The sequence below is a fragment of the Pleurodeles waltl genome, chromosome 3_2 (assembly GCF_031143425.1).
Source record: "Pleurodeles waltl isolate 20211129_DDA chromosome 3_2, aPleWal1.hap1.20221129, whole genome shotgun sequence".
In the NCBI taxonomy this organism is placed as follows: Eukaryota; Metazoa; Chordata; class Amphibia; order Caudata; family Salamandridae; genus Pleurodeles; species Pleurodeles waltl.
In genome coordinates, this window is record NC_090441.1 from 217,045,259 (window position 1) to 217,072,451 (window position 27,193).

Genomic DNA, 27,193 nt, shown 5'->3' on the forward strand with positions numbered 1-27,193 from the left:
GCTAATTGTGTGAGGAGACAGAGGGGGCGTCCAGCAAGACAAAGAGCCCACTCAGAAGCAAGCAGCACCCGCAGAAGTGCCGGAACAGGCACTACGAAGTGGAGTGAACCGGAGCTCACCCGAAGTTGCACAAGAGGGTCCCACGAAGTCGGAGGACAACTCATGAGGTCGTGCAATGCAGGTTAGAGGTGCCGGGGACCCAGGCTTGGCTGTGCACAAAGGAAATCCTGGAAGAGTGCACAGTAGCCGGAGTAGCTGCAAAACACGCGGTTCCCAGCAATGCAGTCTAGGTGGGGAGGCAAGGACTTACCTCCACCAAACTTGGACTGAAGAGTCACTGGACTGTGGGAGTCACTTGGACAGAGTTGCTGAGTTCAAGGGACCTCGCTCGTCGTGCTGAGAGGAGACCCAGCGGTACGGAGATGCAGTTCTTTGGTGCCTGCGGTTACAGGGGGAAGATTCCGTCGACCCACGGGAGATTTCTTCGCCGCTTCTAGTGCAGAGAGGAGGCAGACTACTCCCACAGCATGCACCACCAGGAAAACAGTCGAAGGCGGCAGGATCAGCGTTACAAGGTCGCAGTAGTCGTCTTTGCTACTTTGTTGCAGTTTTGCAGGCTTCCAGCGCGGTCAGCAGTCGATTCCTTGGCAGCAGGTGAAGAGAGAGATGCAGAGGAACTCTGATGAGCTCTTGCATTCGTTATCTAAGGAATCCCCCTAAGCAGAGATCCTAAATAGCCAGAAAAGGAGGTTTGGCTACTTAGGAGGGAGGATAGGCTAGTAACACCTGAAGGAGCCTATCAGAAGAGTCTCTGACGTCACCTGCTGGCACTGGCCACTCTGAGCAGTCCAGTGTGCCAGCAGCACCTCTGTTTCCAAGATGGCAGAGGTCTGGAGCACACTGGAGGAGCTCTGGGCACCTCCCAGGGGAGGTGCAGGTCAGGGGAGTGGTCACTCCCCTTTCCTTTGTCCAGTTTCACGCCAGAGCAGGGCTGAGGGATCCCTGAACCGGTGCGGACTGGCTTATGCAGAGATGAGCACCATCTGTGCCCATCAAAGCATTTCCAGAGGCTGGGGGATTCTACTCCTCCCCAGCCCTGACACCTTTTTCCAAAGGGAGAGGATGTCCTTTGTTCTGCCTTCCTGGGTCAAGCTTGGCTGGACCCCAGGAGGGCAGAAACCTGTCTGAGGGGTTGGCAGCAGCTGCAGTGAAACCCCGGGAAAGGCAGTTTGGCAGTACCCGGGTCTGAGCTATTGAGGTGACAATTCCATGATCTTAGACATGTTACATGGCCATGTTACATGGCCATGTTCGGAGTTACCATTGTGACGCTATACATATGTCGTGACATATGTATAGTGCACACGTGTAATGGTGTCCCCGCACTCACAAAGTCCGGGGTATTTGCCCTGAACAATGTGGGAGCACCTTGGCTAGTGCCAGGGTGCCCACACACTAAGTAACTTAGCACCCAACCTTTACCAGGTAAAGGTTAGACATATAGGTGACTTATAAGTTACTTAAGTGCAGTGGTAAATGGCTGTGAAATAACTTGGACGTTATTTCACTCAGGCTGCACTGGCAGGCCTGTGTAAGAATTGTCTGAGCTCCCTATGGGTGGCACAAGAAATGCTGCAGCCCATAGGGATCTCCTGGAACCCCAATACCCTGGGTACCTCAGTACCATATACTAGGGAATTATAAGGGTGTTCCAGTAAGCCAATGTAAATTGGTGAAATTGGTCACTAGCCTGTTAGTGACAATTTGGAAAGAAATGAGAGAGCATAACCACTGAGGTTCTGGTTAGCAGAGCCTCAGTGAGACAGTTAGTCATCACACAGGGAACACATACAGGGCACACTTATGAGCACTGGGGCCCTGGCTGGCAGGGTCCCAGTGACACATACAACTAAAACAACATATATACAGTGAAATATGGGGGTAACATGCCAGGCAAGATGGTACTTTCCTACACCTACTATTTATTTATTTGAGTTCATTCGGTCTAGAGATCTAGGCCATTTTGAGTAACAAAGATAACAATCATACATGATAAAATAGTATTTGTTAAAAAAAACAAGATAACAATAAAAAAACAGTAATAATCAGGACAGTATAACAATAAGATCAACAGGACTAAGTATTTGATTATAGATAAAAAGTACAATAAATAAGACATGGCTAAAATATTAAGGATAAAAAAAGATAAAAAAACTAGAATATAAAATTCTGTCTAACATACCAATGTGTGCAATTGTTTCCCCGTAAGACCTGGCCCTCGTCAATCCTCATATGGAGGCAAAAAAATAACAGTTGAGACTCCTTCTGTCGACTAATGTCAGGATGGCTCACATGCCCTTTGAAACAATAAGCCTACGCCGGATGTACCAGGCCTCCGCTAAAAATTTGGTAACTGTAATAGCTACCACGGAGGATGAGTCGTATGTACAGATTCTGGTGGTGTTTGCTCTATCATGTAATGACATATTTTTGCAGAGGGGAATGATCCACCTCCCTCTGGGACTTTTATACAGAGGGCAGAAAAATAGTATATGCTCTATTGTTTCTTTACAATTTTGGCAAGAGATACATCTATCATTTGAAACGATGTTAGATGACCAGTGAGCCGTAAAACCATTAATAGGCAGTGTACCATATCTTAGTTGGAGATATAAAGCACGGGCGTACGGAGGCATGGGAAGGTTCAAGAAGTTCTCAGGCCAGGGCTCGTGCTTGAATTGGAGAAATTCCATTGTTAGCCTGCCCGCCCCTTTTTGGTGCAAGGAGTCTTCGTTAACTTTCTCCCAATATCTTTTTGTGACAAGTTTCTTTGCATTATCGGGGATTTGATCCGGATAGTTCCAGTAGGAAGGAAAACCTATTTTGACCCAGGCAGATTTCATTTCCTTCAGCCATGGGATTTTCTCCAGTGCCTGGGGGGTGGCTATGAGCTCTCTTATAGCCAGCCTATATGGTTCGAGTTCAACACATTTCCATAAGCGAATCCAATAGGAGAGAGGCCTTAGGGCTGCTGTGGTTTTGATACTGTTTAGACCTAGGTCTAGCCTTAGAGGGGTCATTGGTGAGCCCATACCTAGCTGGGCAATCTGTCTAAGGAAATGGTTTTCCTTGGTTTGCAGAGTATCAAGGTTTTTGTGGGACCCCCAAAGTTCCGCTCCATAGAGGGCCGCTGCTCTAATTTGGACATTGTAAATCTCTGCAAGTATGTTCAAGGGGGGATTCAGAGCCTTTCTCGATCTACGGACAAGGGCCCCACCTCTCTGGCTTATAATGAGAGCCCCTTTGTCAATGGCTGCCATCCATTTGCCTGTGGTCGATAGTCTGAAACCCAAGTAGTCAAACTCTTTTACTTTCTCCAATGGAATCGAGTTCATTTCTATGCTAACGCGCAAGCGTTTCTTGGAGGTACTATATATCATGAGTTTTGTTTTCTTAATGTTTACGTCCAGACCATAGTCACTACAAAAAACACAAAATTGGTTGATCAGGTTTTGGATTCCCATTGGCGATTTAGATATCAAAATTGTCATCTGCATATAGCAGACACGGGATTTTTTTTCTCAACCAATTTAGGTGAATCATTTATACAGTTCTCTAAGTAGTGGATGCAATTATTGATATATAGCAAAAAAAGAGTGGGTGCCAGAACACATCCCTGTCTAACTCCTTTTTTAATAGCTACGGGGTCAGTCAACTCACCCCCCTGGCCACATCTAATTTGAGCGAAAGTATTTTCATGCAGTTGAGCAATGAGTTTCAGGAGACCAGATGGCACTCCCATGTTTGATAATGTTGACCACAGCAGGTTCCTGGGGATCAAATCAAATGCGGCTCTGAGGTCTATGAAGACCACATAGAGATTACCCCTCCCCAGGTCAACATTCTTCTATTTTATTGACATGAATCTTAGGGCTTGGTCAACTGTACTCACTGCAGGTCTAAATCCTGCTTGTAGGTCAGAAAGAGCTTCGGACTCCATAATCCATTCCTCAAGATGGAGCAAAAGATGCTTTGCATAGATTTTTTGGGAATTATCAAGGAGACTAATCGGACGATAATTGGCAGGGATGTTCGGATTTCCTTTTTAAAAAATGGGTACTATTTCGGCCCCTTTCCAAGTGGGAGGAGCGGGGGCCCCTGCTGCAATAGCATTGCAGATAAGGTTGAGATATGGTGCCCATATATCTGGTCTTGATTTGTATAGATCGCCTGGGATCTTGTCTGGGCCAGGGGCCTTTCCCCATTTCAATGAGTCTATTGCTGCTCTTGTTTCGGTTAGAGAGAATGTGATCGGGGTAGTCTTATGGTTTTTTGGGGCATCAGGGGCCCACAAAGATGCTTCAGAAGGCCCTTCATATAGTTGCCCAAAGTGCTCTACCCATGATGCTGAGAGAATTGAGGAGCCAGGAGCGGCAGGGGAATTGCTACAGTCATCAGTTATTAGTTTCCAGAACCTAGATGTGTCATTGGATTTAGCAGTCTCCAAAATAATAACCCATCTGGCCTCTTCCCAGCTTCTGCGTGCCTTGGAACATTCCTTCTTATAAACCTTTCTGGCTGTTCTTAACAGCCCAACATGGCCTTCTTTTATTGCTTCCAGGAGAGACAGTTGTGCTTCTCTGCAACAGTTGTCAAACCAAGGAGCGCAGTGCTTTTTGTTAGAATTATTGAGAAACTTTTTTGTGAAAAGATGCTTTAAAGATTGGAACAAGTCAGTGTGGGCTGCTAAGACTCTGTCACCCTCCCCGTTCTCATTTAGCCGGATCATACACTCCATCTGGTTGGCAAGCAGGTTGTAAATAGATGCCAGGTGTTTAGGGGAAGAAATAACAGATTCCCATTTTAGGCTGCGTCTGTTATAAGTTAGGGCCAGCTGGGAGGCATGGCTCTTGGAGTAGGGCACAGTAAACGAAGGAAAAAGTCCTCTGGTCGATAAAATCAACGGGTCATGATCACTCTCAATTTGCTTTTGGACCCTCATATCAAACATGTGGCTCCACAGTCGGATGTCAAGAAGTATATAATCAATACGACTACTGAGCCCTCCGCGCCTAAAGGTAGCTTGTAAATTTACATCCGAGCGTGAGCGACCGTTGCAGGCTCGGAGGCCATGGGCTAGTGTGATGTCGGCCAGTAAGCGCGCAGATTTATTCAGCCTTGGTCTTTTGTTGGAGACTAGCCAATGGGCATCCTCTTCTTTACATATTCCTTGGACTAGAGGATTAGGTTCAAAAGTGACATTAAAATCCCCTCCAATCAAAACAAAGAAGGAAGGATTGTTTTTAAGAAAACTGTCCAAAATGGACAGGACATCAGAATCGGTGTGGGAGCTCACATTCCTGTTATAGATATTAATTAAAAGTAACGGTCTCTCTTCAGAAATCATTATTAATAGGACTTGCAAGTCAGGGCAACCCGTATCTATTTCTTCTATCTTGCACCTAAGAGAAGTGTTGATCCACACAAGCAGCCCTCCCGATGGTCTCCCAGGAGAGGACTTGCGTGCTGGAACCCAATAGCTTTTAAAGCCTAGTCTATATTTGGGTTCTAATGCCCACGTTTCTTGGAAGAGGCAGATCAGGTGATCATCAATAAGACTGCCCCATCCTGGACTTTGTAATTTGCTTTCCAACCCTGCTATGTTCCAGCTGAGTACCTTATCGAGATCCTCTGTTTTTATGGACCCTGCTTTATTCTGGGGATATTTCCTACAGGGGGAGGAACTGCTAGGAACCATACTAATTCCCTCAGGTATATTAGGACCAGTGGCTTTCTCGCTATGTGCCATATGAACCTCGCTGGATGTGGTCCCAGCTATATATGAATTAGGTAGGTTGGACATGCGGGTGGACACCAGAATGTATGGAACAATTGACAGGGACGGAATACATTCCTCGCTGACTTGGCTCGTGGTGCTTATGGGTGATCCCTGGTTAACAGGATCTGCCAAGGTCGAAGGGGCAACAGAGTTAGAGATGCTGAGGGCAGTAGGGTGAATGTCCTCAGCCTCACCCTTGCTCGGAGCCACTTCCGAAAGGTCGTCTCCTAGTCAGTCTGTTTCAGAAAGAGATGACGAAGGGCATCTTGGGCCAAATAGAGGGATAGACTGTGTGTGGATAGCCGGGGAAGCCCCGTATAACGTTGGCGGTTGTCTACTATTTGTGTAAGCAAAGGCGTTCTATTAGATTTGCCACTGTTATGCTTCAATGTTAGAGGAGACAATAAATAAGTACAGCTTAGTAATCAAATATGTATTCCAATCGACTCGCAAGGTAGGTAGTTATTAACACTGTAAATGGTGACAGACATCTGGGATTTTAAAATTATGGCTATATGTTTTCAAGCGGGCGTCCCTGAAAAACAGTGCATCAGAAATGTTGTACAGTTTTCGCCTGCCTACCCAAATTCACATTACCCCCTCTGCTGATAGGAATTGTGGCGTTTACTTAATTTCGTAGTAGAGTCTGAATTGTCAAATTTAGAGAAATACCTCAGAAATGAAAGTTTATATGCTTCTCATACAGCTGCCTTTCGACATTCAAGGAAAGGAATTTCACATATCTCTTCAGAAACTGTCTTTGTTTCCTGATAGAATAAGTAATTTTCACAAACTCTCTCAGCTGTAGGAACAGTGTACAACACTCGCTTGCCAAACTGTAGACAAGAATTCCTGCGCTTACATAATCACGTAATAGAATCTGAACAGTTAAGTGAAGAGAAATACCTCAGAGTTGAGAGTTGTCAGAGGCTTCTCTTACAGCAGCCTTTTCACTTCTCACCAGCAGCTGGCTGTGTTTCCTGACAGAATTAGTCTTTGCCACAGACTTCTAGAATTTTAAAAATAATGACTGAATGCTTTCAGACAGGTGTCCCTGAGGATCAGTGCATCAGAAATAGCTCACATCTTTTGCCTGCCTATCCAAATTTGCTTTACACCTTCTGCTGATAGGAATTCCAGCATTTACTTAATTGCGTAGCAGACTCTCTGAACTGTCAAATGAAGAGAAACACTTCAGGAGTGAAAGTTCATGTGTTTCTCCCTACAGCAGCCTTTCAACTTTCAAGAAAGGAAATTCCACTTGTCTGTTATGAAACTGGCTGTATTCCTGACCGAATGAGTAGCTCAGCTGCAGAAATGGTGTACAACACCCACTTACCGAACTGCATTTGCTCCACACACTCTGATGACAAGAAATTCCTGTGCTCACACATTCAGGTAATGGAGTCTGAAGAGTTAAATGAAGAGACAATACCTCAGAGTTGAGTTATCAGAAGCTTCCCTGTGCTGTGTGGAGAGTTCCACCAAAGGCCAACAGTAATTTAATTCCCCTGGTGCAGCCCCCAGTTTAAACACGAAGAAAGTTCCTCATCTCTTCAGCAGCTGACTCTGTGTCCTGACAGAGTGTGTTGTTCTTTGATCAGCTGAAGGGCCGTGTTCAGGTGATTTGTAGCCAGGGTTCAGGGCTTCAGTGAAGAACTCCGCTTTAACTTTCATGTCTCACTTCGGAAATAACTTCAGAGTTATGTGGATGTTATCACATTTACATTGCCTTTCAATCTGGCTCCAAGGAGGCTTTTTGACAGCTGTTTGGGTAATCCTTCGTCCCTCGAGTCTCTGAGCTCTATGTTGAGGCGGCCATTTCAGATAGCAGCCAGACTCCACCCCCCCACTTTTTACATTTACATTTTTTTCTGTCGACTTCCAGTCCTCTCTTGCTATTTACTTCACTGTACGCTTATACTCAAAAGTTGTTTTCCAGTAAAAGGAGAGTCATTCTCCCATCGGTTCACTTACTTTCATGTTCTCTTCTAATCCCATCAGATCCAGTTGTCACCGGTGTGTACTCACTGGGATGCAACAGTGAAGAAGTGACACGTGTGAAAAAGGAGCGAGAGCCTGAATGTAGAATCACAGGTGAGTGAGGCCTCTGTCACGGAGTAAAGGACATCTCTTCTTGCAGTGCTCAGTCTACACCACTGAAACAGTAACCCGAGGAAGGAGTTCAAAACCTGCAGTCACCAATTTGTCGTGAATAAACTGGAGTAAGGGTAGTTTTGTGTCTGAATTATTCAAAGAACACTAGCACAATAACAAGTTTTAAAACACTTTAGGACTTAAGATCTAGTGATGAGAGGCAGGAATTTTCATTCCCACTGTTTTTATCACATGGTATTTAAGCAATTGAAAGAATTATTCTATCACACATAACGAGTACTAGACCCCACCTATAGATTTCTCCTTCTTTTTCAACCTCAAGTCCCGATCTAAGGCTTGCATTTTGTTTCAGTTTCTAAAATCCTAACTCAGGTGACCCTCGGGCAGCGTCATCCCAGGGTGTATGTAACTCCTTCAGGCAGCGCCATTCCAGGATATTTGTGAATCCTTCAAGTGAGTAGACCTACGGTGTTTGAGTCCTTCAAGCAGCGTCATCCCAGGGTGTATGTGAATCTTTCAGACAGCGTCATCCCAGGGTGTATGTGAATCTTTCAGGCAGCGTCACCCCAGGGTGTGTGTGAATCTTTCAGGCAGCGTCACCCCAGGGTGTGTGTGAATCTTTCAGGCAGCGTCACCCCAGGGTGTATGTGAATCTTTCAGGCAGCGTCTCCCCAGGGTGTGTGTGAATCTTTCAGGCAGCGTCATCTCAGCGTGTATGGGAATCTTTCAGGCTGCGTCATCCTAGGGTGTATGTGAATCTTTCAGGCTGCTTCATCCCAGGGTGTATGTGAATCTTTCAGGCTGCGTCATCCCAGGGTGTATGTGAATCTTTCAGGCTGCATCATCCCAGGGTGTATGTGAATCTTTCGGGCTGCTTCATCCCAGGGTGTGTATGAATCTTTCAGGCAGCGTCATCCCAGGGTGTGTATGAATCTTTCAGGCAGCGTCATCCCAGGGTGTGTATGAATCCTTCAGGCAGTTTCCTCCCAGGGAGTGTGTGCATCCTTCAAGCGTTATCATCCCCATGTCTCATCCTAAACGGATTTTCGTAGAATCACACAGTACGGTACGCAGAAGAACAACGTACGCTTGTGCACATGATGAAGACTGTTCTAGTCTTTTCACAGTCCACAACTCCAGATCTAAGCATCTCTTGTAATTTTATCATAAACCATTTAAAGCATCTCACGGGAAGACATTAACAATCCATGCACTGTTTGTAATGTCCACACTTTTGTTTTCGTATTTGTTTCCAGTTTCAGTCTGAGTTCTTAAAATAATTCCTCCATAATGCCAATTGCTTCAGCCCATGCACTTGATAGACCAGCCTGTTTTCATGTCTGCGCCAGTTACACATAGCAGGTTGTTAGTGCTCTTGACATTACATTTTGTGTCCTCTGTACTGGGATTACTACATCAGAAACCGGTACCAAGCCTGGGTAGATCAGAAATGATCGTCAGTAACATTAAACAGTTGATCAAATGATTTAAAGTGAGAAATATTTGTTGTGGTGGAAAGTTTTAAGGGTTACAAGTGACCTGTACAGCATAATTCTTCGATAAGAAATTATTCGATTAGACAGGGTAAACAGATAAAAATCAATGCATCGCAATCTGGGAAAAGTGATATCATTTATCAAAATGGGCCCTGGACAGCTTGAAGAAATCTCCCATGGGTCGACGGAATCTTCCCCCTGCTAATGCAGGCACCAAAAGACTGCATCACCGGTCCTCTGGGTCCCCTCTCAGCACGACGAGCGTGGTCCCTGGAACACAGCAACTCTGTCCAAGTGACTCCCACAGTCCAGTGACTCTTCAGTCCAAGTTTGGTGGAGGTAAGTCCTTGTCTCCCCACGCTAGACTGCATTGCTGGGTACCGCGTGATTTGCAGTTGCTCCGGCTCCTGTGCACTCTTCCAGGATTTCCTTCGTGCACAGCCAAGCCTGGGTCCCCAACACTCCGTCCTGCAGTGTACAACCTTCTGAGTTGTCCTCCGGCGTCATGGGACTCCCTTTTGTAACTTTGCGTGGACTCCGGTTCACTCTCCTTCCAAGTGCTTGTTGGGGTACTTCTGCGGGTGCTGCCTGCTTCTGTGAGGGCTCCCTGAGTTGCTGAGCGCCCCCTCTGTCTCCTCCTGCAAAAGGCGACATCCTGGTCCTTCCTGGTCCTCAGCAGCACCCAAAAATCTCTACCGCGACCCTTGCAGCTAGCAAGGCTTGTTCGCGGTCTTTCTGCGTGGGAACACCCCTGCAAGCTTCATCGCAATGTGGGACATCTGTCTTCCAAAGGAGAAGTTCCTAGTCCTCTTCTTTCTTGCAGAACTCCAAGCTTCTTTCATCCAGAGGCAGCTCCCTTGCACCTTCAGCTGGGGTTTCCTGGGCTCCTTCACCCCTGGACACTGTCGCGACTATTGGACTTGGTCCCCTTGTCTTGCAGGTACTCAGGTCCGGAAATCCGTTGTCAGTGCACTGCTGGTGTGTGTTTTTCCTGCAGAATCCCCCTATCACAACTTCTATGCTCTCTGGGGGTAGTAGGTGTACTTTACTCCTACTTTTCAGGGTCTTGGGGTTGGGTATTTTTCTAACCCTCACTGTTTTCTTACAGTCCCAGCGACCCTCTACAAGCTCACATAGGTCTGGGGTCCATTCGTTGTTCGCAATCCACTTTTGGAGTATATGGTTTGTGTTGCCCCTATACCTATGTGCTCCTATTGCAACCTATTGTAATTCTACACTGTTTGCATTACTTTTCTTGCTCTTACTTACCTAATTTTGGTTTGTGTACATATAACTTGTGTATAGTACTTATCTTCCTACTGAGGGTACTCACTGAGATACTTTTGGCATATTGTCATAAAAATAAAGTACCTTTATTTTTAGTATCTCTGTGTATTGCGTTTTCTTATGACATTGTGCATATGATATAAGTGGTATAGTAGAAGCTTTGCATGTCTCCTAGTTCAGCCTAAGCTGCTTTGCCATAGCTACTTTCTATCAGTCTAAGCTGCTAGAAACACCTCTTCTACACTAATAAGGGATAACTGGACCTGGCATAAGGTGTAAGTACCTCTGGTACCCACTACAAGCCAGGCCAGCCTCCTACAGAAGACAACGGGTAAAATAATTGCTTCTCCTCCTGTTCCAATTAAAAGGAGACTTACCTTTCACGAAACATTGGACACTGCTCCCCCTCCTATAAAAAAAAAAAAAAGTCTCCAAGGACACAAATAAGGCTTCAGATCAACCTCAGCCTTTTCCACCTCACTCCTCTGAACTTCCTCCTACTCCACTACCACAATCTCATACATCTTTCATACAGCCACAATTCTCTCCATGAGGCTCATCATCTCATAGAGATGGCTTAGGTGATGTTCCATAGGATGTAGTCCACGGGATTTGTATGACCCAGATCCCATACTGCCTAATGACCTGGATTTATATCCAGCAAGGCCTTCACCCCTTGAAGATGCAACAGCATACAATCAGGTTATTGCAAGGGCAGCCGCATATCATAATGTACATATGCATACTGACCCTCTTCAATACATTAACCAGCACTCATAAAGAGAGTCCGTTCCTACCCATGCTGCCAGGTGTGCTTAAACATGCCACAGAGATTTTCAAAGAACCTGTTAGGGCAAGGGTTATTACCCCAAGGGTCGATAAGAAATACAAAACAGCACCCTCAGATCCAATATTTATTAAATCTCAAGTACCTCCTGATTCTATAGTAGTAAATGCAGCACAAAAGCGTGCTAATAGTCAGTCCACCGGAGATGCTCCTCCGGCTGATAAGGAGAGCGAAAACTGGATGCAGCAGGCAAAAGGGTAGCTCCGCAAGCCGCTAATCATTGGAGACTTTCAAATTCTCAGGCACTCCTGGCAGGATATGATAGAGCCCACTGGGACGAGATGGAGGAACTGCTCAAGTACCTTCAACAGGAACATCAAAAAAGAGGTCAGAAGGGCAGGCCATCCCAACCAACTCAATCAGAAGTGCCATTGATGCAGCGGATACAGCAGCTCGTGGTGTAAACACCAGTCTTATAATAAGAAGGCATGCTTGGTCGAGGTGCTCAGGCTTCAAGCGCGAAATACAACAGGCAGTTCTGATCATGCCTTATGATAAATAACACTTATGTGGCCCAGAAGTTGATACCACCATTGACAATCTGACGAAAGATTCAGAAACAGCTAAAGCCATGGGAGCCTTATTAACTACACCAAGTAGGGGTCATTTTTGTAGATCACAATTTAGGGGAGTTTTCAAGACATCATCTACCGAGCCTTCCACCTCCCAAACCAAACAAGGACCACACTTTTGCAATAAAGGTTCCTTCAGAGGCTCTTGCAGGGGTGCAAATAATAGAAGTTGAGGTAAGGCTTCCACCTCTAGAGGTTCTGCCTCAAATACAAGACAGTGGCTGCTTACAAATCCCTCTAGCACACACCTCTCCAGTGGAGGGGAAAACTAGCAAAATCTCTTACCCCAATGGTCTAATTTCACCACAGATCAATGGGTTATGTCAATGATCCAACATGGTTTTTGTCTACAACTCATTTCCACTCCACCAAATATTCCCCCTCGTGTTCACAAACTTTCACACAACCATCTCGTTCTCTTGCAAGAAGAGGTGCAATCCCTTTTTCTCAAAGGGGCTATAGCACCAGTTCCTCTGTCTCAACAAGGATTAGAAGTATATTCCCTAAACTTCCTTATACCAAAGAAAGATGGGTCATTAAGACTAATTATGGATCTCAGCCCTCTCAACCTATACATCCTTTCAAAGCATTTTCATATGGTTATTTTGCAAAATGTTATTCCCCTATTGCAGCAAGGAGATTTCATGACGGCATTAGATCTCAAAGATGCTTATTTTCACATTTCCATATATCCAGCATTTCGCAAATACCTCAGATTTGTCATTGCGGGAAAACATTATAAATTCAAGGTTTTACCATTCAGGGTGACAACTGCTCCGAGTATGCACAAAATGTCTAGTGGTCGTGACTGCATTCCTCAGAAGGAAACATTAATTTCTTCCCATACTTGGACGATTGACTCATCAGTGCCAATACCATCCAACAATGTCAGTCATGCTGTAGGAAAATGGCTCCCTGTTGCAGTTACCCCCCACGTTTTGCCTGATATTGATGCTGACTTGACTAATAAGTGTGCTGGGACCCTGCTAACCAGACCCCATGGGGTGTGAGCCTTTGTGCTCTCTGAGGCCAGAAACAAAGCCTGCACTGGGTGGAGGTGGTTCACACCTCCCGCCTGCAGGAACTGTGACACCTAACAGTGAGCCTCAAAGGCTCAGGCTTTGTGATACAGTGCGCCAGGGCACTCCAGCTAGTGGAGATGCCTGCCCCCCAGACACAGCCCCCGCAAGGAGGAGTCACCCTCCAGTCAGGACAACCCCTAATGTGTCCTGAGCTGAGGTGACCCCTGCCTTAGGAAATCCTCCATCTTGTTTTGGAGGATTCCTCCAATAGGAATAGGGATGTGCCCTCCTCCCCTCAGGGAGGAGGCACAAGGAGGGTGTAGCCACCCTCAAGGGCAGTAGCCATTGTCTACTGCCCCCCATACCTAAACACCCCCCTAAATTTAGTATTTAGGGGCAACCCTGAACAAGAACAAGAAGAAGGGCTGCTGACCTGAAATCCCCTCAGAGACGAGGGAGACGACAACTGGCTTGGCCCCATCCCTACCGGCCTGTCTCCAGACTCTAAGATCCTGTACAGTGACTCATCCAGTGGGACCAGCGACCGCTGAGGACTCCGAGGACTGACCTGCACCTGTAGGACCAAGAACCTCCCGAGGACAGCGGCTCTGTCCAGGAACAGCAACAAAATTGCAACAAATAAACAACTTTAAAGAGAAACCCACTTCCTGCCAGAAGCATGAGTCTTCACCTCACAACCCCCGGCACGAGTCCAGGACAACAAACACCGCAGAGAGGACTCCCAGGCGACTCCAACGACGTGGACACTGAGTCAGCCTCCCTGCATCCCCACGGCGACACCTGCATAGAGGATCCAGAGGCTCCCCCTGACCGCGACTGCCTGGTAACAAGGGAACCCGGCGCCTGGACCAAGCACTGCACCTGCAGCCCCCAGGACCGAGAGGAACCACTTACCAGTGCAGGAGTGACCAGCAGGTGGCCCTCATTCTAGCCCAGTCGGTGGCTGGCCCGAGAAGCCCCCCCTGTGCCCTGCCTGCAGGGCCAGAGTGACCCCCGGGTCCCTCCATTGTTTTCAGTAGCAAACCCGACACCTACTTTTGCACACTGCACCCGGCCGCCCCTGTGCCGCTGAGGGCGTGTCATTTCCGCCCCCCACCCACCAGTGCTCTACAAACAACCCCCCGGTCTTCTCCCAGAGGACGCAGGAACTTACCTGCTAGCAGACTGGAACCGAAGCACCCCTGTTCTCCATAGTCGCTTATGTGTTCTGGGCCCTCCTTTGACCTCTGCACCTGACCGGCCCTGTGTTGTTGGTGCTGTGGCTTTGGTGTTGCCTTGAACCCCCAACTGTGGGCTACCTGTTCCCAGGAGACTGACTCTGTAAATGCTTTACTTACCTGAGAAACTAACCAAAATGTACCTCCCCCAGGAACTGTTGATTTTTGCACTGTGTCCTCTTTTAAAATAGCTTATTGCTATTTTAAACAAAACTGTGTACTACTATTTTAAATCAAAGTTCCATACTTACCTGTGTGAAGTACCTTGCATTTTATGTACTTACCTCAAATCTTGAATCTTGTGGTTCTAAAATAAATTAAGAAAATATATTTTTCTGTATAAGAACCTATTGGTCTGGAGTTATGTCTTTGAGTGTGTGTTCCGCATTTATTGCCTGTGTGTGTACAACAAATGCTTAACACTCCCTCTGATAGGCCTACTGCTCGACCACACTACCACAAAACAGAGAATTAGTAATATCTAATTTTGCCACTATCAACCTCCTAGGGGAACCCTTGGACTCTGTGCACACTATCTCTCACTTTGAGATAGTATATACAGAGCCCAGCCCCACAGGACGGGTACAGGAAAGTTGCAGAAGAGGCCCATGCAGCACTATGACAAAGGCTTCCACGCCGCTGGAGAACCACTCAGGAAGCTGTGTGTCGCAGGATAGAGTGATGGGAGCCAGAGCTTTAAGATGCATGAAGATCTTGGCGGAAGGATGCCAACAAGCATTGGCAGCTGCAAAGGACACAGTGCAGGGGGGGTAGTGTCTTGCGTGGGGAGGCAAGCTCTTACCTCCACCAAAGTTGGACAGTTGGAAGAGAGGACCATCGGGACCACTTCAGTCCACCACCCAGGATGCAGGATCCACGTAGCTCACGCAGGAGAGGGGATCCACGCAGCTGTTTGTCATCGCAGTTGGTGCTTGCAGAAGCAGGGGAGTGACTCCTTCACCCCAAGGGAGATTTATTTGCTCTTCTGATGCAGGCTGAAGACTGGCTGTCCCCAGAGTATGCACGACTGGGGAAATGTTGCAGTTGTTGGAAGGAGCTAGAGATACAATGTTGCACGAGGCATCTTGCTTCTTAGTTGCAGCTTGTACCACACACAGGTGCTTTGCACCCTGCCCTCTGGGCTCGAAGGCCTGCCAGAGGGGTGACTTATAAGTGACCTGGTGCAGTGTAAATGGCAGTGAAAGGGTGCTTGCACCTTTTCACGCAGGCTACAATGGCAGTCCTGCAGAAGCCTCTGCATAGGCTCCCTATAAGTGGCAAAATATATGCTGCAGCCCATAGGGATCCCCTGGAACCCAATGCCCAGGGTACCTACGTACCATATAGTAGGGACATATGAGGGGGCATCCGTATGCCAGTTGTGGGTGAAATACTGTAACAGTAACCAACAACTAAATTAAAGGGAGAGAGCATAACTGCTGGGGTCCAGTCAAACACAATGACAAACAGGCCAAAAGTGGGGGTAACCAAGCTAGAAAGAGGCTACTTTCCTACACATTGTTCCTCATGCCAGACTACACACGTGCCCCTTGCAGCAGTGTCTGTCTCATCAATGGTCTCAGTCACAGGGTCATCTATAAGATCTAGTGTTGGTGGACCGCATTCATCTCTCCAAGAGGTGACCTTTTCAAGACCCTGTCACTCAGATCACTCTCACTACAGATGCATCACAGATAGGTTGGGGAGCTCACCTCACCAACCTTACAATATAAGGCAAATGGGATACCCTTCAACAAACTTATCACATCAACTACTTGGAGTTACTAGCAGTCTTTCTAGCGCTCAAAGCATTTCTGCCGCAACTATCTCACAAAGTGGTTCTAGTCCGTACAGACAATATGACAACCATGTATGATCTGCAGGATCATGGGGAGAGGTCACACTCATCTCAATTGTCTTCTCTTGCTCACAGTTTGGAAGTGGGTGATTAACCATCACATTCAGTTACTGGCAGAATACCTTGTAGGAATGGACAGTCCGTTTGCAGCCCTTCTAAGCAGGATGCAGCAACAAGTCCACGAATAGGAACTTTACCCACAAGTACTTCACCAATTCTTTCACCTGTAGGGAACACCAGAAATAGACCTCTTCGCCACAGCAGAAAACTCAAAATGCCAAAACTTCGCATCCAGATTCCCACATCCTCAGTCCAAGTGCAATGCTCTATGGATGAATTGGTCGGGGATATTTACTTACACTTTTCTGCTTCTCTCCTACTCATTCCATTTCTGGTTTGCAAACTGAGACAAACATCACTCACCATGATCCTTGTAGCTCCCACATGGACATGTCAACCTTGGTACACAACATTGTTGGATCTGTTTCTGTCTCCCCACCAGAAACAGTAGGAGGCTGGCCCTTTATGTAGTGTGCAAAACTAGCCACACTGTGCAGGGGGTCCAGGCAACCACATGTTGCCTTCCAGAGTTAAAAACTAGATCACATACTGCTCCAATTTGTGAGGTAGCTTGGTCGAGCAGTGTTGGAAAGTAGCCTCTTTCTAGCTTGGTTACCCCCACTTTTTGCCTGTTTGTCAGTGTGTTTGTGTTCACTGCAATCCTGCTAACCAGGGCCCCAGTGACTGTGCTCTCTACTTTAAATTTTGTTGCTGGTAACTTTTTATCCCCACAATTTGCATACTGGTCCCCCATGTAAGTCCCTAGTATATGGTACCTAGGTACCCAGGGCATTGTGGTTCCAAGGAATCCCTATGGGCTGCAGCAGTTATTCTGCCACCCATAGGGAACCCATGCTAAGGGTTCTGTAGGCCTACCATTGCAGCCTGTGTGAAACAGGTGCATGCACCCATTTTCACTACAGGTGACTACACCAGGTCACTATAAGTCACCCCTATGGTGGCCCTCAGGCCAGAGGGCAAGGTGCAGGTACCTGTGTATGAGGGCACCCATGCACTAGCAGAGGATCCCCGACAAACTCCATAACCATTTTCCTGGACTTTGTGAGTGCTGGGACGCCATTTTACTACCTATGTCCAGCTACATAATGGTAACTCCGAACCTGGGCATGTTTGGTATCAATCATGTCAGAATCTTTCCCCAATACTGTGCCAAGTATTGGGTGTATGATTCCATGCACTCTAGGGGCTCCTTAGAGGACCCCAGCATTGCTACCACCAGTCTTACAGGGTTTTCCGGGCAGCCCAGCTTCTGCCACCCCTCAGGCAGGTTTCTGCCCTCCTGCTGCTCGATCTGATCAAGCCCAGGAAGGCAGAACAAAGGATTTCTTTTGAGAGAGGAGGTAACACCCTCTCCCTTTGGAAATAGGTGTAACTGGTTTGGTAGGGGTAGCCTCCCTAAGCCACTGGTTTGCTTTGAAGGGCACAGATGGTGCCCTCCTTGCATAAACCAGTCCACACTGGTTCAGGGACCCCCAGTCCCTGCTCTGGCGCAAAACTGGACAATGGAAAGGGGAGTGACCACTCCCCTGTCCATCACCACCCCAGGGGTGGTGTCCAGAGCTCCTCCAGAGGGTCCCTGGGTTCTGCCATCCTGTTTCCAAAAGTTGGCAGGGAACTCTGGGAGCAACTGAGTGGCCAGGCCAGGTCAGGCAGGTGACATCAGAGCCCCCTCCTTACAGTTGCTTACCTGGTTAGGTGACCATTCCCCCTTTCAGGGCTATTTAGGTTCACTCTCTTGGGTGGGTCCTCAAATTCAGCTTGCAAGATTCCAGCAGGACTCCTCTGCAACCTCTGCTTTGACTTCTGGCCACAAGAACTGGGACTGTACCCTCCAGGAACCAAACGAAAGAAAACTCTTCTGCAACTTTGTTTCCACATCTCCTGCCAGCTTTGCAACATTTCCCCAGCTGTGCATCCTCAGAAGACTGCAACTCTTTAGCCTGCATAAGAAGGAGGAATCTCCCTTGGAGTGAAGGAGTCAATCCCCTGCAATCGCAGGCAGCTACAACAAGCGATGACCGGCTGCGTGGATCTCCCCTCATCTTGAGCTGCATGGATCCTGTATCACAGGGGGTGGTCTGGAATAGTCCTCTTGGTCCTCTCCGCCAGCTGTCCAACTTTGGTGGAGGTAAGCCTTTGCCCCTGTGCACTGCGTCTCTTGCAGCTGCCAAGGCTTGTTTGCACCTCCGCCAAGGGATCTTCAGGCGACGTGTAGCTCCAGCCCAGCGCTCCATCCTACGAAGCACATCCTCCCACGCCTTTCTCCTGTGGCGTGATAACCTCTTTTGTAGTGCTAGCGGGCTCCTTCTGTGACTCCTGTGTCCTCTCTGCGACGCTGAGGGCCCCCTGTGAACTCCCCTCCTTGGTTGAGTCCTACTGGGCCTTGCTGGCCCCTGGCCGCACCTCTTTTCCATTAACTGCAAGCTTGCTTTTGCCAAGACTTGTTGGTGGAAATCCTACACCGACACCCGTCTGCAATCTTCCTTCCAGCATGGGATTTCATCTGCATCCATCAGGAATTTCTCTCCGCCTCCAGGGCTGCAGTGCTGACCTGTTCTTCATCACCGTCGACCAACTCCTGCAACTACAGCTGGGAGGGTAGTACTTTCTACCCCTTCTGGACACCACTGTAACCCTTGGACTTTGTGCCCTCTCTCCACAGGTCTTTGTTCATGAATCCACCGCTGTTTTTCTTGCTGTCTTCTCTGGGCATCTTCTTTTCTTCTTTTCATCCTTTTGGGGGGTTTGGGGAAAATCCAGTGTTTTACTACTGCTTTCCTGGTCGCTGGGGGTTACTGTGTTACTTACCTCTGTTGTTTTCTAGTACTCTCAGCTTCCCTTTACACATCTTACTTACCTAGGTGGGGGTACCTTATTCACAATCCATTTTTTTTTTTTTTTAGTATATGGTTTGTGCTCCTCCTAGGGTCACTATTGGTTATTGCTATTTGGACTGTTTTCTAACCTTTTCTATGCCTGTTTCTGATATAATTAGTGCATTACTTGCCTCCTGTTGGTGTTTTGCCCTTCTAACCTTTTGTGGTGATTTGTTCCAAAAATAAAGTACAGTTATTTTTTGTACAAGTGAGTGTTTTTTTTAATGTATGTACGTGCTGTGTGTCTCCAGTGGTATTGCATGAGCTTTTCATGTCTCTAAGATAAGCCTTGGCTGCTCATCCACAGCGACTTCTAGAGAGCCTGGCTTCTAGACACTGCCTACACTAAGTGGGGATACCTGGACTTCGTGTAAGTACCATAGGTACCCACCACACACCAAAGCATTTGTTGTACTCACAGTTTTAATCATGTAGCCCACACACTCAAAGGAATAACTCTCGACCAATTTACAAAAATACTTCAGATTTTTATAGAATTTTTAAGACCAGGATTATCAAAACTGGTTAAGTACTTTTTAAGATATGGATTTTTGAAGTTTTAACAAATGCAGTCTTTCTGTGCGTAATTACACACCATAGGAATCAATAAGCAGTCACTTTAAAAAAATGCATATAAAATCACACAGTTCCACTTTTGCAGGTTGGGCGAGGTAGTCGGTGAGTACACTGTGCTAGCCAAAGACGTTCTGGCGGCTTCCGGTTTTGGCGGCAGCAGTGCTCGAAAGTCTCTTGGAGCAGGTGCAGGGCCACTGAGGGGGACCACTTGGGAAAAGGTCTGTTCTTGCAGCTTTAAAGATGATGCTGTGGGGTCCACTTGGGGTGTTGAGATCGCAACGGGTGAGGGACCCTTTAGGCACAGCTGGTTCCTCTTTGAGGGGGTGATGGGCAGCTGGGTGCAGGGTGAGTTGTTGATCCAGGAGCTGTGCGCAAAGGTGCCTCTTGGGTCCAGAGGTAAGTCGCTCTCATTGTCACTTGCAGGACAATGGTGGAACTATGGTGGGAGGTCTGGGGTGTTCCTGAAGTCCCTCGACTGGGGCTTCCTCCTGGTCTGGTTTCAGCTCCGAGCTGGTTTTCTTGGAGTCAGACGTCCAATGACGAGTACCCAGGGTATTGGGACAGTCCAGCCACGGGAGGGCGCAGTGCCACAAAACTTGGCACACTTGCAGGGTTTGTCCTGGTGGTCGTCGGATCAGGCTGCGACTTCCGGTTCAGGAGATATCGGCCAGTCTACGAAGTGACCCTCACTGGGTTGCTGGTTCTTGGTTGGTTGCAGAGTGGTACCTCCACACTGGAGGGAGATCTCGGGCTATTGGTGAAGCCTGGAGGTCCTCTGGGTTTCTCAAGGTCAGTCCAGTGGTCAGCTCCTCCGCAGTGGCAATTATCGGTACCCAGGTGCAGCAGGCAGGGTTTGTCGCCTTTCTCTCGTGCAGCAGGTCCACAGTTGTTGTGCTTTGGTTCTCCATGGTGCTGTCTTTTCTTTTTCCTTTTGAATCTGATTTCTTGGTCAAGGAATGCCTACTGAATACTGAATTTAGTGGGCTATTTAGAGGGAACCTGGTAGTGTCCAATGGGACACTTACCTTTTGGGTGGCTACACCCACTATAGTGACCACTTCCCGTGGGAAGGGTCACTTCCCTAAACCCAATTGGCCATTTTCCTTCCTTCTACGATGAAGGAAAATGAAATGGAGGTTCCACCTCTCAGGCAACATCTTAGAGGGTGGTGCATGCCGGGTGCGGCCACTCCTCTTACCCTTTGTGTGGTTTCACGCCTTTGCTCCCGCCAAAAGCGGGGGTTTGCAAACGGGGAGGACATCTGCTACTAGCAGCAGGCCTGAGGGTCGAGTTTCAAGGGAGGTAAGCCCTTTGAAGCTCACTGCCAGGGCAGTGCACATTCCTGAGGTAGGGGGGTTAGTTCCTCCACCCAGGAAGGGCATTGTTTTACAAACCAGAGAGACAGCGCTCTCCCTCAAGGTTTGTATATTGGCTGGCAGGAGGTGACATGCTGGATGGAACCAGTCAGCAAAGGATAGTTAGCTTCTGCAGGGGGCACCTCCAAGGTGACCCCTGGGTACATTTAGGGATCCAATACTAGTACCAGTTTGGATTTATCATTCTGAGCTGTTTGATACCAAACAACCCAGGATACAGAGTGGCCATCATGTAGCTGGGAAACTCGTGTCTTAGAGGGGTGTCTTACCCGTAGTACATGCAGTGTGTGGTGCACAGGGCACACAGGCAGTGTTTCATGTCAAGTTTGTGTTTTTGGTTTGCCACAGGACACTCAGCCTGCAGTGGCAGATCTGGGTGCAGGTCCCTTGAGGGTGGCACAATCAGTGCTGCTACCCCCAGGGGCCTACCGATAGTGCCCCATGCCATGGGCACATAGGTGCCCATTAACTAGGGACTTATAGTGGTAGCAAAGGGTGTATCCAATTGTGCCAATGCATCACAACAGTTTTAGGAAAGAGCTCTGGCCCAGGGAACCTGGTTAGCAGGGGCCGTGGGCACTGCAACTTGTAGGCTGCATCAAACGTCAAGCAAAAAGTGGGGGCTAACAATGTACAAAAGGGGCTTTTTCTCACACCAACTGACCAGACCTTCTGACTCAAAAGAGAGGTCTTATCAGACAACCAGACACTAAAACACCCAATCTTGCGATGTGGCTCCTGAAGTCATAAAGTTTGGCTATTTGCAACTCCCCTCTGAATGTATGGACATTCTTAGAGAGGTACGTAAACCTACAACTAGACAGTGTTATGCTGAAAAATGGAAACGTTTTGTGCAATACTGTCAAGCTAAAGACATTGATCCACTCAAAGCATCAGTACAAGACACTATTTGTTACCTGCTACATTTACAAAAGGCAAATTTAGCATACTTGGCTCCAAACCAGACAACGGATTTCTTTGTTTAGAATTCCTGTAATGAAAGCCTTTTGGAAGGTCTTGAAAGGGTTATTCCACCCAGGGTCCCCCCAGCTCCAGTTTGGAACCTTAATTTTGTCCTTACTAGACTCATGGGTCCACCTTTCCAGCTCATGCGCTCCTGCTCATTGCAATTTCTTTCATGGAAAGTTGCCTTGTTAGTGGCTATCCCTTCCCTAAGACGTGTGAGTGAAATACAAGCGTTCACGTTAGAAGGACCCTTTTTCCAATTTCATAAAGTTAGAGTAGTTCTTAGGACAAAACCTAAGTTCCTTCCAAAAGTAGTTTCACCATTTCATATTAACCAATCACATGAGTTACCGGTCTTCTTCCCACAGCCAGACTCAGTCGCTGAAAGAAAGAGCTCTGCACACACTAGATGTTAAAAGAGCTCTTATGTATTACATTGACAGGACTAAACGTTTTAGAAAATCTAAACAGCTTTTTGTAGCATTTTCAATGCCTCACAAAGATAATCCAATTTCAAAAAATGGGATAGCTAGATGGATAATTGTGTCCAAACTTGTTACCTTAAAACTAAAAGACCATTATCTATAGCTCCTAGAGCACATTCTACCAGAACAAAGGTATTTTTATGGTTTTTTTAGGAATTTTTCCAATAGCAGATATTTGTAAAGCTGCTACTTGGACTACACCACACATATTCATTAAGCACTATTGTGTAGATGTTTTAGCTCGCCAACAGGCAAATGTTGGTCAGGCAGTGCTCAACAATTTCAGACTACTCCAACTCCTACTGGCTAGCCAGCGCTTCATGGGAGGGGACCTCTTTACATTCTATGCAAAGCATTGTATCTACAGCCACGCATGGCATTGAACGGAAAATGGTACTTACCCAGTAGACAATGTTACTTAATTCAGCAGGCAGTGTCAGTTACTTACCCAGTAGACATCTGTTTGTGGCATGTAGTGCTGTAGGTTCACAGGATCGAGTGACTCCTCCTCTTCGGTTCCACTGCGCATGGGCATCGACTCCATGTTAGATTGTTTTCTTTCCGCTGTCAGGTTCAGACGTGTTTCCTTTCGCTCTGAAAGTTTGATTCGGAAAACTTTGAAAACGCTTTATTTTCGTCGGTATTGTATCGATCGGGTTTACATCTTCCATCGACACATTGGTACCGTCGGAGAAGACAACTCTACTCGCCCTTTGGGATGCGCGCGCCAAACTCGGGCCTAGTCGGGCCGACCACGTGGAAGCCTCATGGATCGGACTCCATTACGGTTCTGTCCTCGGTGCCCCAGTGAAATATCCTTATACAGGCCAACATCTCATCTGTAATCTTTGCTTTATCCCAGATCATCGGGAAGAAAATTGTGCGGGCTGACGATCCTTCCGCTCCAAAAAGACTCTTCGAGGCAGGAGGGCACGAAGACTCGGGATGTCGTCCAGAAGCTCCGAACATCTCGACGTGGAAGAGGAAGAAATCATGCAGATAGCAGTTTCAATTCGAGATTACGACTCCGAACAGGAATCCGAGGAGGACAGACCGGTCACGGCGGGACAACGTGTGAGTACACCTGCCCCTGTACCATCACAAAGACCTAATCATAAGGCCTTTGGTACGCAACTGCCCGAAGGCCATGGCTCGGCCTGAAAAAAGACATCCGGTGACCAAACTGCCAGTTCGGCACCAAAAAAGGCTACTCTTCCGAAACCGAGCAAACACCATTTTTCAAAGTCGAAAATTCTGAAATCCCTTTCGGAGCCGAGATCATCCACTGCACCATAATTTTTGATACCGAAAAAGCCGGCTTCGGAGCCGAAAAGAGCAGGTTACACAGAGGAACATGGACTTTCAAAGAAACTAAAAGAAAGCCACAAAACCTCTGAAGAGGAGTCTCAAGTACAGCCAGTACTTGAAGTAATGGACGAAAGGCAAGCCAGGATTCATATCCACAAAGAAACAGGCAGAATCTGAACAGCATCTCCTCTAAAACCTATAAGAAAGCTAACCTTTCAGGAGGAATTGGACACTATGCAGCCACCAGCTAAAGTGCCAAAGCCAAAGGAGAAACCACCACCTCCTCAGTTCTCTCCTCCTCATCCCCCTCCTCACTCTCCATACCTGCATATCTCTCCTCCTACCAGTCCTACACCAGTGCAATCACCATCACACTCTTTTGACTCACAACAGGACAATGTAGATCCATGTGATATTTATGATCCAGATCCCATTCCTAGCAATGACCCAGACAGCTATCCCTCTAAGCCTTCACCACCTGAGGATAGCACTGTGTATAATCAGGTTTTAGTTAGGGCTGCAGCATACCATGGGGTCACCATGCACACTGAACCATTAGAAGAGGATTTTTTGTTTAATACCCTCTCGTCCACACATTCAAAATATCAGTGCCTCTCCATGCTCCCAGGCATGTTGAAACACGCAGATCAAATATTTAACGAGATAGTTAAGGCACGCATATTTACACCCAGGATAGAGAAAAGGTACAAACCACCTCCCTCTGATCCTGAGTACATAACACAACAAGTTCCTCCAGATTCATTAGTAGTCAGCGCTGCAAGAAAAAGGGCAATCTCCCAGTCATCAGGAGATGCACCCTCACCAGATAAAGAAAGCAGAACGTTTGATGCGGCAGGGAAGAGAGTTGCATCCCAAGCAGCGAATCACTGAAGGATAGCTAACTCACGAGCACTGTTAGCTAGATACGACAGGGCCCATTAGGATGAGATGCAAGACATAATTCAGCATCTCCCCAAAGAACATCAGAAGAGGGCACAGCAAATAGTTGAAGAAGGGCAAGCCATCACGAATAACCAAATTTGATCTGCCCTAGACACAGCAGACACCGCTGCCAGGAGTGTCAATACTGCAGTAACAATAAGAAGGCATGCTTAGGCATAGGCAGGTCCTCGGGGGTTAAACCCGAAATACAGCAAGCGGTGTTAAATATGCCATTCAATAAAAAAACGACTTTTTGGCCCAGAAGTTGACACATCCATTGAGAAATTGCGCAAAGATTCAGACACCGCAAAAGCAATGGGTGCACTATACACTCACCATACAGGGGATCCTTTTGAAAACCTCAGTTTAGAGGTGGATTTAGAACAGCAGAGGCATCCACATCGCAGGCAAAACCAACCTACCAACCACAATACCAACAAGGTGGTTTTAGGGTTACATATAGGGGGCAGTATCCCAGAAATAAAGGGAAGTTTCAAACCTCTAAAACTCCACAGCACCCCAAGCAGTGACTTCCTTCATCCCCTTCCACTCCACACCTCTCCTGTGGGGGGAAGACTACAGCAGTTCCACACCAATTGGCAAAGCATTACCACTGACAATCGGGTACTATCAATTATCCGCAATGGTTATTGCCTAGAATTGATACAAACTCCCCCAATCATTCCACCAAAACAACACAAACTATCCACAGATGCACCTCAGTCTGTTATAGGAAGAGATCAAATTTCTATTACCCAAACAAGCAATAGAACCCGTGCCACAAGATCAAGTAGGGACAGGAGTTTTTCCTCTATATTTCCTGATTCTCAAAAAAAGATGTCCCCCTCAGACCAATATTAGATCTCAGGACCCTCAACCTTTACATCCTGTCTGAACATTTTCACATGGTAACTCTTCAAGATGTTATCCCACTGTTCCAAAAACACGATTTCATGGCAACATTAGACCTCAAGGATGCGTATTTTCATATACCCATCCATCCTGCGCACCGGAAATATCTCAGGTTTGTCATTCAAGGAAAACAATATCAGTTCAAAGTGTTGCCCTTCGGAATAACAGCTCCACGGGTATTCACAAAGTGCCTAGCGGTAGTCGCAGCATACCTAAGAAGACAACATATACATGTCTTTCTATATCTAGAAGATTGGCTAATAAAATCAAACGGTCATACGCAGTGTCATAACCATACGCATTACGTAATACAAACCCTGCACATGCTAGGGTTCTCAATAATTTACCAAAAGTCGCATCTACAACCTGCACAAATACAGTATCTGGGTGCAATACTAAATGCTCAAAAAGCGCTAGCATGTCCAAATACGCAAAGAATACAAGCATTCCAAGACATAACCACACAGATAAGACGAATCAACAGTACACTGTCAGATTTGTCATGAAGATTTTAGGGATGATGGCATCATGTATTGCAATTGTTCCACACTCAAGACTAAACATGTGGTCCTTACAACAGTGCCTTGCACAACAATGGTCACAGGCACATGGTCAACTTCAAGATCCAGTGTTGATCGACCGCCAAACATGCATGTCCCTTCAGTGGTGGAACTCCACAAATCTAGACAAAGGGCGGCCATTTCAAGACCCTGTGCCTCAGACCATAATTACAAAAGGTGCATCGATGATTGGTTGGGGAGCTCACCTCAACAATCACAACATTCAAGGCCAATGGGATGCAAAACACAGCTACACATAAATCACTTTTTTTCACAGAATTGTTAGCTCTCTTCCTAGCACTCAAAGTTTTTCAGCCTCTTCTCACACAGAAGAATATCCTTATCAAAACAGACAACATGAGAACCATGTATTACCTTAACAAACAAGGAGGGACACATTCGTCCCAACTCTCCCTTCTAGCCCAGACAATTTGGAAATGGGCAATCCACAACCAAATTCACCTGGTAGCACAATACATTCAATGGATACACAACCAATTGGCAGATGTTCTCAGCAGAAATCATCAACAAACACACGAGTGGGAGATTCATCCTCAAGTACTTCAAAAATACTTTCAACAATGGGGAACACCAAACATAGATCTATTCTCCACAAGTGAAAATGCAAAATTCCAAAACTTCGCATCCCAACACCCACATCCCCTATCCAAGGGCAAAGCTCTATGGATCAATTGGTCAGGGGTATTTGCTTAAGCTTTTCCCCCTCTCCCACTCATTCCGTTTGTAGTCAACAAATTGCGTCAAAACACACTCAATATGATACTCATAGCACCAACGTGGGCCCGTCAGCCGAGGTACACAACATTGTTAGAC

The 27,193-nt window shown here is 46.9% G+C and overlaps 1 protein-coding gene across 3 annotated transcripts in view; it reads left to right on the plus strand.

The window, feature by feature from the left end:
* The window catches only part of LOC138286726 (uncharacterized), a 232,705-nt gene that overhangs the window by 155,307 nt on the left and 50,205 nt on the right, over positions 1 to 27,193 (plus strand). For all 3 annotated transcript variants that reach the window (XM_069227247.1, XM_069227248.1, XM_069227249.1), the window contains one exon: positions 7,844 to 7,936. In XM_069227247.1, the coding sequence (XP_069083348.1) occupies positions 7,844 to 7,936 (93 nt within the window). The remainder of the gene's footprint in view (positions 1 to 7,843; positions 7,937 to 27,193) is intronic.